General features: G+C 42.9%; 2 protein-coding genes across 3 annotated transcripts; both read right to left on the minus strand.

Moving 5' to 3' along the window:
• LOC8086329 lies at positions 257-5574 on the minus strand. 2 transcript variants are annotated; one of them, XR_002451697.1, is made up of 3 exons: positions 4244-5574; positions 3162-3334; positions 257-478 (listed from the first exon to the last, which is right to left on the minus strand). XR_002451697.1 is itself a non-coding variant. In XM_002457741.2 (2 exons), the coding sequence occupies exons 1-2, from the start codon at positions 5493-5495 to the stop codon at positions 3213-3215; spliced, it is 1374 nt and encodes a 457-aa protein (XP_002457786.2). In that variant the 5' UTR covers positions 5496-5574; the 3' UTR covers positions 3128-3212. The 2 variants fall into 2 exon arrangements, 1 of the variants encoding a protein (XP_002457786.2); XM_002457741.2 differs by lacking the exon at positions 257-478 and having other exon boundaries at positions 3128-3334.
• Positions 7446-10223, minus strand: LOC8075316 (cytochrome P450 709B2). The gene is made up of 5 exons (XM_002457742.2): positions 9835-10223; positions 9461-9687; positions 8751-9004; positions 8241-8622; positions 7446-8117 (listed from the first exon to the last, which is right to left on the minus strand). Exons 1-5 carry the CDS (start codon positions 10112-10114, stop codon positions 7683-7685), a joined length of 1578 nt encoding a protein of 525 aa, XP_002457787.1. The 5' UTR covers positions 10115-10223; the 3' UTR covers positions 7446-7682.

Consider the following 11144-nt stretch of genomic DNA (forward strand, 5'->3'; position numbering starts at 1 on the left):
TCCCATATAGCGGATTTTTTTCTTTTTTTTATTTTCATTTACAATGGCCCAAATGTTTTTTTGGCCCAGCTACAAATTGGCATGTCTTTTTTTTTGCTATTGAGGCCTAACATTATAGTCCATGCCCATACAAAATCTGCCTGGGCAAGCCCACAAATAGCCCATGAACGTATGAACAAATTATCAAATTCAAATGAACATATACAAATTAATGCAGATATCCAGCATTATCAAATACATTACAATACCAGAAACATTACAGTTAACATCATGTTTAGATCATTACATCCATCAAATATAGTCAACACCAGAGTCAATATCATTACAACCATCAAATATCCATAGTTCTATATTTTACCAACTGCTCAATCAATCAATACAAATTAAATAAGGTTTTTCCAGTTGCTTACTGCTGCTCGCATTTGGTTCTGCCCACCATTACATGAAACCATAAAGTAACCACAGTTCCTGTACAATCCTGGAAGGCATTGCCAACAAAATCAGTAGAAGAAAACACTAGAACATGCACAATAATAGCTATAATACTGGTTTGCATTGAGAACATAAATAGCCACAAGAAAATCTGCTAGTACATTAACTTTCTGTAGTCAATCCGAAGGAATATCAACAGAAGCATCAACAAAATTTGTAAGATGCACTAGAGCAATTATATTGTCAAAATCATTACTTTGCCAACTACCAAAAACAGCAGTAGATCAATCGTGGGATGTGGTGGAGCAATTATGCAACTACAATTATAATTATTGGGCAAATATGGCAATGCACTTGTTGTTCAAATAATAAAGCCACCTGCAATAGATCACCTCCAGGATTCAATTGGACGTAGAAGGCCACATACTGGCCCCTACAATTATTTTTTATCATTTCAGATATTTTAGTTACATACTCAAATTCTCAAGCATTTTATAAGAATCAACCTAGAGTAGTCAGGTTTAAAGCTCTTTTTATATTGTACTGAATTAGCGTGGTGACTAGCATCACATTGTACAGTTAAAATCAAACCAAGTCTAGTTTTGAACGCACATAATACAATTGAACAAGTTGCAATATGCATACATACATGTACAATGACAGGTACAGATAGCTATTAGAAATTAAATCATGATCTATATGCTAAATTTAGTACATAAGCTCTTCATTAAGTTTGGGGTCAGTTTGGCAAATCCTAACATTTCAGTGGAAAAAAGCGATGATTTACCAAGCACAATGTTCAAGATCCAAAATAAATAGATAAAATTTAGTTAAATTTAGCAACAAGCATTTCAGCATTAGACCATCAATGATATATAAACATTGTCAAAATATTTGTGTAGCTACTCTTACAATAAGTTTACTGAAAATAGCTATGCAAGCCAATCACCATCACCGTAGTAGAAAAATGATCATTTGAACTTGATATGCAGCAATAAATAAGAGTTTCAGTTTAACTAGATAGATCAGCTCAGGACTACATACTAGCTAGAAGCATATTCATTTCGATAAAATTGGGCTAACATATTGCAGGCATGTGAGCTTTTAGCTTCATGGGTTCCTTATACTTTGACTTTTATAGACTACCTATAGCAATGTTCTCAGCTTACTAATTTTGTTGCCTGTGGTTGCACTTCATAGAGGACTACATGTACCAAATGAACGAGTCAACAAAACGTCTTCTTTGCACTAGTTACCTATGACCATTACGACTATGCTCTAGACAATAAATGAATCAGTACTATCTATATGCACATTGAAGCTACAGTACGTACAACAGTATAGTGTCATATTTTCATAGGACTCAAGCCATTGCAGCCATATGGTTAGTGATTATAAAGTTGGAGGCCATGAACTGTACTACACAAGTGCATCACTAGTTCTGTTAACATGTCTGTGTCAAATCAAGCAACTTTCTGATGCAATTTTAGTATCTGAAAAAAAAGTTAGTGATAGTGAGGACCAACAAAATGAGGGCGCCATGAATCATCCAAGTGAGGGCGAGCATAGAGGAGAGGAAGGACAGAAGAGATGAGGAGCTCACCATCCCCCGCAAGCCGGATCCACGCAGATCTAGTGGATCAACCTGCCTCCATTATTTGTTAATCAAGGGCAAAATTATCATTTTATGCTCGACTTAATACCGTTAAGTTCCAAAACTAATGCAAGGGCCATATAAGGAACTAAAGATAGCTTTTGGGCCAAATTGGTAAGTTCAAAACTAAAAGGGCCAAGAAAGTAAGTCAAATTTTTTCAAGCCAAAGGAAATAACTCCCTCTTTCGAGAAAGCATGTGATAAGGTAAATTGGTCCTTTTCATAGTAAACCCTAAGAATGAAGGGTTTTTTCACAAGTCTGGTGTAAATGCATTCAATCTATTTTGAGTCAAGGAAGTGTAGGGATTAAAATTAATGATGAGATGGAGCACTATTTTCAGACTAGAAAATGTCTTAGGCAAGGAGATCCGCTCTTGCCTATCCTTTTCAACATAGTGGCTGATATGTTGGCAATTCTTATCTCAAGGGCAAAGAGTGGTGGTCGGCCAAGGATTTAATATCTAATTTGGTTGATGAGGGTCTGTCCACTTTACAATATGCTAATGATATTATACCACTTATGGAAAACAATAGAGAATAAGAAGCTAAGAACTTAAAATTAGTACTAGTTGTCTTCGAGAAGTTATCAGGGCTGAAAATCAATTTCTATAAGAGTGAGTTGTTTTGTTTTGGTTTGGCTAAGGAGAAGAATAAGGAATATACAAAGTTGTTTATGTGTAAGGAAGGTGCATTGCCCTTCAAGTATCTTGGTATTCCTATGGATTTTCGTAAGCTAATGAGAAAGATTGGGTACTGCAGATAGAACAATGCTTCCAAAAAGAACTTAGTAGAGTTGGAAGAGTGTACTTTTGTCCGCAGTTGGTAAACTATTGTTAATCAATTTAGTTTTGTCCAATTTAACAATATTTATGATGTCTTTTCTGCCTATTACTAAAAAAATAATTAAAATTTTGGGACAAACATCTATCGGCATCCCACGAGTTCATGTTTATCTCAAAGTTTTTTTTTCTTTTCTTTTTAACTTGAGATGGGAAAGTTCGGCTCATTTCAAGAAACAGATTAAACCTACACAGAGTCTGTCACACCATGAAATAAATGATATACTGACACTCACATCTGAGCTCAGTGATTGTTGATTGCTAGGGCAAGGACAGGAATCTGTGTCTCAAGTATTCTTAGACTGAACAAAACCACCAGACTTGATCTCTGCTGCAGGTTCAGACGAGCGTGTCACATTAGAAGTTGCTTCTGTATGTGATCTTTCCTTGTTGTGCTTTGAAAACCCACCTGAAATTATGAAGAGGAATCAGATTGAACTCCTTGTTCCCATACAATGAGCTACAACATATATATATATATATATATATATATATATATATATATATATATATATATATATATATATATATAGTTAATAAGATGAATTCTTCTTGGACAATTACTATAATGCAAGCTTAGTAAGATGTATGGCTAGTCACCAAGATGATGAACTATGCCCAACCAAAATACGGTGATATGGGATTATTAGATATGTATATAGTGCCTATCCTTTTACTATTAATTCGTATAACCAGAAAATAACAAGTTGTTCAAAACTAGAATCTATTATATATAAGGTTTAATCATGGAAAAAAATAGCCTGCTATTTTTGCCGCTATAGCCCGAAATAGCTTGAAAAAAATTGTGCCGCAATTTGCGTTCATGCACAATTTTACCGCTAAAGTACGCTAATTACAGTTTATAAAACGCTAAACACCTTGGCCTTAGCTCGCTATTTAAAACATGGGGTTTAATAGATTATAAGAATAAGAATTTAGCTAGAGAGAACCCTAGCTATGTCTGGAATTTATGGAATTTATGCTTGGATCACGCCCCGTCACAATTTTACTGTTGCCCATATACATGGTCTTGATCTACAATGGTGCCATCAATTGTTTGTAGTGTGGGAATTAAACCAAAATTGAATATAAAAAGAGAGAACTGGCTGCATTCGTAATTATAATGTAGGTCACTTAAGGTTTTGTTTCAACTAACTAACTCAGTTCGCGAACTAATAGTAACCAAATGTGGCATATATCAAATTCTTTTCATAGCCAGTGCTTGTGTGCAGAAGCTAAAAACATCCCAATGCAACTGCTTGCCCTAATATATGTGTATTTGAAGTAATAAACCTTTGAATTAAGAACATCATCCTACCTCCCTTCCAGAGATTGGGTCGAATCCAACCTAGAGCCTCGGAACCCTGCATCGTCTTTTCGTGGACGGGCTTCACTTCAGATGTGCCGGTAGAAATATCAACGATCTCCAAACGATGGACCAAGTCGTATGGATCCCCATACAAGGGTTCAGACATGTAGATTTTGTTCTCTTTATACATGGATACACTTGTTCCACTGAAGCCTCCCTTGAAATGTTTAGACACGAACAGTGTCCGATCACCGATGTCCCTCACCCTGGACCACTCCGGCGTACGGTCGTGGAGGTTGCACTTGTAGATCGCGCTGCTGTAGGCGAAGCTCTGTGTCTCGTGGAACGTGCTCACCATGGCACCCACAATGTGCAGCTCACCGTTTGATTCCAGGTAGCTGCGGTGGCAGAGCCCCGCAGGTGGCGACAGCGACGGCAGCAGCGTCGCGGTTGGTGTTGCACCGGCGGCGGCGTTGCTGATGCTGCAGATGGAGATTTCTCCAGTGTAGTCGATCGCCAAGAACTTGTCCTGGCAGTGGACGACGGAGGCCACGGAGCAGTCCAGTTTGGTGTCGAGCAGCGTCCATGCGCTGTCGACTCCAACCCGGCAGAACGCGACCTCCGTGGAGCACCCAAGCATGGCCATGGCCACGCACTCGCTGCCGCCGTCGGCGTCAGGCGGCGCGGAGAGCACGATCTCACGGAAGAACACGTCCCTCATGTCTTCTAGCTTGATGCCTCTGCCCGCAGCATCCGCGTTCCCGTAGCCGTTGTTGGTGGGATGGACGACCCACCGGCCGTGGACCTTAGACACGGGTTCCGACGAGGACGCCGCCGCGACGTGTTCGCCTGCCGGCGGGAGCTCAACGCGTTGCGCACGGGCACGGGCACGGGCACCGGCGAACGGATTTAGCAGCGTCACGGACGCCGCCTCGTCCATGAGCGCCAGCCACCCGCACGACGAGCCGCACGCCACCTTGCCGCGCACGTCGGGCAGCGTCTTGGAGAAGACCTTCTCCTCCGAGGCGCAGTAGAAGTCGACGCGGTCCGAGTCGGGGTCGAACGGCAGCAGCAGGAGCGGCCCGAAGGTCGCGAACGGGACGGCGGCGCGCCACGGGGAGCAAGCGGATCGGAAGGACGCCGCGTCGTGGCCCGACGCGAGACGTTGCGCGATGGACTGGAGGAGTTCCTCTGGCAGGCCGGATCTCCAGTCAGGGAGAGGTAGGGACGACCTTCTCTTGGGATTGGGAGGCTGAGCCATGGAAGACAGATGACATCAACTATGGCTCACGCAAGAAATGGTGTCTGGTGTCTATACTGTCGCGATGGACGACCATGGATTGGGGAATGGGGATATGGGGAAATTAAAGGATTCAAAATGAACAGACCCAAGGGCAATTTCAGCAAGAAACAGCAAGCAGCAAGCGAGCTAGGGCGATGGAACATGTGAGCGTGAAAACAAAATGAAACGAGGAAAAAGCTGGCCGGCCTGTGGAGTGATGTGTTTCTATTTTTGCAAATGCAAAGAGGGGAAGTAATTGAATGTAGTGCCGTTAAGATAATTGAGCCGGAGACGACAGAGCAGGCAGATCGATTTGGCAAGAAAGGCTGAACTATTCGTTCGGTGTTCTTTTCTTCGGTTTCTCACACTACGCTATGTATGCATCGGCTGCATGCACCAGGGCCATATCGGCCGAAGGACCAGCTGTCTAGCACAGTGCCAGAACCCGCCAGTTGTTTGGTACACTACAAGTTAAAGTATGCATGTTTATGCAGTGACGGTGATCGAGACGAAATAAGTGCCTTTATTTATTTCAAGAGATATATGGCGACAGCCAAAAGTTGTTCATTTGTTTGTCTTTTTGTCAGCCTACATTGAGTACTGGCTAATTAATCCTTGCCATCCCACAGGTGTTCCTCTTTTTTTCTCTCGAATTCATAATAGAGGTTTGTACCTTCACGAAAGACGTCTACATATAATTTATTATTACTAGCAAACATGCCTATACGTTATAATAGGAGAAAAAAAGTTATTAAACGTTTGACCTCTTTGTTTCAGTTTGTTGGTGGCCGCAACACCTTAATTTATAAATGTGCTACATTTGATGTTGTAAGTGGTTGATGCAACAATCACTCATTACTAGAAACAAGGAGGACAAGGTTACATATTTATTTATCTCTTATTTTTCTATAAAATTTAAAGGTATACTTTATTTTGTCATGACATCCATAATATAAATTAATATTGGCAATGTCCTATTGACTTCGTATTGAATTAAAATACAATTTTGATAGATTTTTTTCTTTCATTATAAGGCATATAAATATTTTCTCGTAATGCCATAACTTTAGTTTACATACTATCCATGTGTTGGTAGAGTTAGATATCAAGTTTCATTAAAAAAAAGATATAGTTTTAATACCTTATTGAAGTCGGAAAGGGGTTAGTCATCATCGTGTCAAAAGTAGATATATCCATTGATGAGTATAGACTATATATGACCGTTCGGTACCTCCCTCTTTCCACATTATACCCTGGCTACGTTGGCATATGCGGACAACTTTGATACTTGTACTAGTATTTGCGGATAGTTAGGAGAAATATTTATTTTAATTAGATTGGATGGAAAACTGATTAAAATTTCAGTTTATGCTTGGATTAGTTAGCCCATCGGCTGATTCAGATTATAATAATAATTTATTCTAAGACAGGAATATTTTGTTTATTATATTTGTTTATTAATTAAGAGCAAAGTTTTAATACTGATTTATATGTAAGAAAAAAGACAGAGAGTTACTTCATTTTGGGAAAGACAAAACAAAAAAAAAATGACGTAAAGGGCTGCACAGCCGCACAGGACAAAAAAAAAAGTTACCGGCGGACACCACACACACCAGGATCCACGAGCCATGGCGAACACGTACCAGTCACCAGTGTAGTCTCCCCATGGTGATCGAGCCAGTACACGGCGCCACGGCAGATGACCACGTCTGTTGTGTTGGCACAATATAATGTTCGTGTACGTACGCCTGGGCCAGGTCCCCGTTCAACTTCGCCGAGCGTTTGAATGGGCCTCCACGCGCCGGACCTCGAGGAGAAGACCCGGTAGGTGAGTCTTCTTTGTGTGATCGATGCTGTCATGGTGTAGGAAACAACTATAATTACTGCAGGTAATATCCCTGACAAGTGTTTTATTCATTACAATCTGCATAAGAAAGTAACAGCACGCAATGTCTGCATATATAGCAAATAAAGTAAGAATACAGGAGCATCACATCACACATACACCAAACACCCACAAAGTGTTTGTTTAGGCCTTGTTTACTTCCACCCAAAATCCAAAAACATTTCGCCAAGGAACTAAACAAGGCCTTATTGTAACAAAACCTTAGGGAAAACAAAGTGGTGGCGGCATCAATACGACCAATATATGTATGGTAGTACATCTCAGTCGTGAAGGTTCCTCAGGATGATGGGAAGCCCGAACCTGGGCATCAGGGTGATCTCTTCCTTGGGTGCATGGACATACTTTGGCGAGAGCTCAAACGAGAACCTCTGAAGGATCATGGCGATCCCGATACGGGCCTCAAGCATCGCGAAGTTCTGGCCAATGCAGGCCCTAGGTCCCTGGGAGAAGGACAGCAGGGCATTGGGGTGGTTGGCAGCAGCTTTGGACACGCCATGCTCGAACCTGGTAGGGTTGAACTCGTCGGCATCTTGGCCCCAGACATCCTTGTCCCTGTGCAGCAACGCAATTGGTATGGACAGCATTGTTCCCTTGGGCACCCTTATGCTGCCGAGCTGGATGTCTGAACCTGTGCCCCTTCTTATCAACACCACGGGGCTGTAGAGCCTCAGTGACTCGAGAAGAACCATGTTAACCTGAAATAGCAGCAGCAGCAACAGATATCAATATAGCATCATCCGAAATTGACTTGTCGTTTCGTTTGTACAGTTGGGGAAACCACTTTTATTTTCGGAAGGGGATATATATGCGAGGTTTACCAGTTTGAGCTTGGTGACCATGTCCGGATTTGGCACTGCATTGCCACACTCTTTCATCACCTCCTCCCTCAGCTTGTGTTGCCACTCGGGGTACCTGCTCAGCAGGAACATGGTCCAGGTGAGGAGGTGCGAGGTGGTGTCCTGCCCGGCGAAGAAGAAGGTCTTGCACTCGTCCACGATCTCCTGGGTGGTGAGCATCTGTGCGCGCCCTTCTTGCTCCAGAGCGCGCGCTTCGAGCATGAGACCGAGCAGATCGTTGCCGTATCCATTGGTGTCCTTATCAGCAAGGCGCCCTTCGATTATCGCCATGAGCAGGCTCCTCACCTTCTTGTCCAGTTTTTCAACTCGTCGGCTGCTCTTGCTAGTTGGCAATTTCAGTTTCCTTCATGTATATATGTGGAGATGAATTTGGATTGAGTTCATAATTAAGAAGTATTTGCTAAAATCATTGCCTTTATACAAAGTAGCATGCATTGCATGTAGGCGATTAGTTGAATAATCAGTGTTTACCTTAGCCGACCAGGAGCAGGGATGTTAAGCGATGCTGAGAATGTGAGTTCTTGGAGCTCCTTCTGCGTGACGAACACCTCTTTGCCCTCCTTGTAGCTGCTCCCGAAGGCTGTGTGGGCTATCACATCCGAAGTTAGCTCCGAGAATTCGCTGCTGAGTTCGATTTCAGCCTCATGGTTGGTGGCCTGCTGTATCTGAGATTGCCATCGATGCATCATCTGCTGCGCCAAGTCCGCCATGGTCAAAGACATCGCCTGCAACATGATAATGCATTTGTGTTAAACAAGTCAAGGAATTGAGAGACAAAATAAACTTAACCTAAAGAAATTAAAGCATTATATATATATATATATATATATATATATATTCAGTAGCTAGCTACAAAATAAGTTATTCTGTAGCCACCTTCATTTACGATAATTTTATATACTAATTTACGATAATATGTATACATCTTTACAATAGCTGGGTTACTATAACACATGGGGATATTTACCGTAATGTTATAATAAACCACTTAGTAAAGAGTTACTATAATCTTGTAAATTAGTATAGTAATTATCGTAACTTAAAGTGGCTACAAAATAAGTTATTTTGTAGCTAGCTATAGAGTAATAGTTCTCTATTGCAGTAATTCATAACATTGTGTTTGTATTGTATATGCAGACATGCAGTACGTAGAGGTATGTTTTATGAGACATCAGACAGACCTTGAGCTTATCGAGGTTGAAGGCCGGGTGCACCACCTTGCGGTGGCGTTTCCAGTCTTCACCGTTGGTGAGAACGAGACCCTTGCCAAGGAGTGCCTCCATGTTTGCGTTCAAGTAGTCCTTGGGGAACAGACGACCTGTCCTCTCCGCGAGAACCTGCTTCACCAGCTCGACCTCGGCGACGCAGATGGTCGGCACAGCGCCGAACCAGTACAGAAATATCTTCCCTGAACGACACACACACACACACACACACACATATGATGCAATTGCAATCAGGAATCAGATAGATATATAAATATCCTATCATTCGAATGTCAAGATGAACATCACATACTAATTTATATGATGTATACGTATATTACGTTACGTACCGTACTCGGCCACCCATTTGCGGTACTGCGGCTGCACGATGGGGATGAAGTCATGGGAGCCGACGTCGAGGACGATCTTGCTCCCGGGGGCTTTCATCCGCTTGATCGCCGGCAGGGAGCCGACGAAGAACCTGTAGCTTGGGCCCCCGACGCCCTGGCCCCTAAACCACCTGCTGACAGCATAGGGCTTCCACACCAGAAGGAACAGCACTCTGATCAGCAGCGTGGAGACGAGCACGGCCAGGATGGCACCCAAGACTGAACCTATGGAAACATCCATTTTTTTTATCTGCGTTTGCTTGTGTGGCTTTGTACGTATGAATGATCGGAGCTGATCAGCTGAAGATGTTTTGGTTGTGTTCTTTTGAGGAATCAGTGTTTTGGTTGTGTTGGTGCGTGGTTTGATCCATGGAGTGGACACTGGAGAGGTATATATAGGATTGGGAGCAGAGGGCATGCAGCGCCACACGGCTAGTTCGGTTCAGCTTATTATTTGGCATTGTCAGATGCTGAGATCAGAACTGATGTCACTACTGAAGATTGAGCTAGGGATTAACCACGTGCATAGCCAGCAGTACCAGTGATAGCTCTTCCAGAGAAAGTGACGATCGAGCACTGACTACTAGCCTACCTTGATGAGCTCACAACTGATGACAGCGAATTGCATCGCGCCTGCAGTTGGACGTCCATGTTGACCAGTCCTGGTATGTATGTAGAGGCACTAATTGGTACGTCTTCTAGCCTTGCTGCGTAGATTGTAGGGTGGGGAGTAACGTTGGCGGCGGCTGGAGCCGTCGTGTTCTGGAATTAGGGCACAGGAGAGGGACGCTGGGCGCCCAAGGGTGTCAAGGTGACACAATCCCAGGCTGGTTCTTCTCATTAACGTAAAAGGACTTTTATAGTCCGGGTTACAGACTCCTGACTCAACACGGATAGAAACTCTTTTACAGATCCACCTAGTAGATCTTTTAACTAATAATAACTATCTTTCCTACTTAACCTCCTATGATAGCCATGCTGGCTGAAACAAGCCTGACGGCTGCCTAGTCCTTTCCTAAACCCAATCAGCCACCTGTGGGTTTCCTTTTGTAGACATTACCAACCATAACATCTCTCCCGTCCTTCGGAAACAGCTCGTCCTCGAGCTGAAACTCAGGGTAAGCTGTGCGAAACTCTGGAACTGGCTCCCAAGTTGCATCGGAGGAGGGTAGGCCATCCCACTGAACAAGAACCTGCCATACGCCCCTGTTGAGCCGAGAACGCAGCACCTTAGCTGGCTGTAGCAGCGGACGCCCGTGACGAAGAGGAGG

The sequence above is a fragment of the Sorghum bicolor genome, chromosome 3 (assembly GCF_000003195.3).
Source record: "Sorghum bicolor cultivar BTx623 chromosome 3, Sorghum_bicolor_NCBIv3, whole genome shotgun sequence".
In the NCBI taxonomy this organism is placed as follows: domain Eukaryota; kingdom Viridiplantae; phylum Streptophyta; class Magnoliopsida; order Poales; family Poaceae; genus Sorghum; species Sorghum bicolor.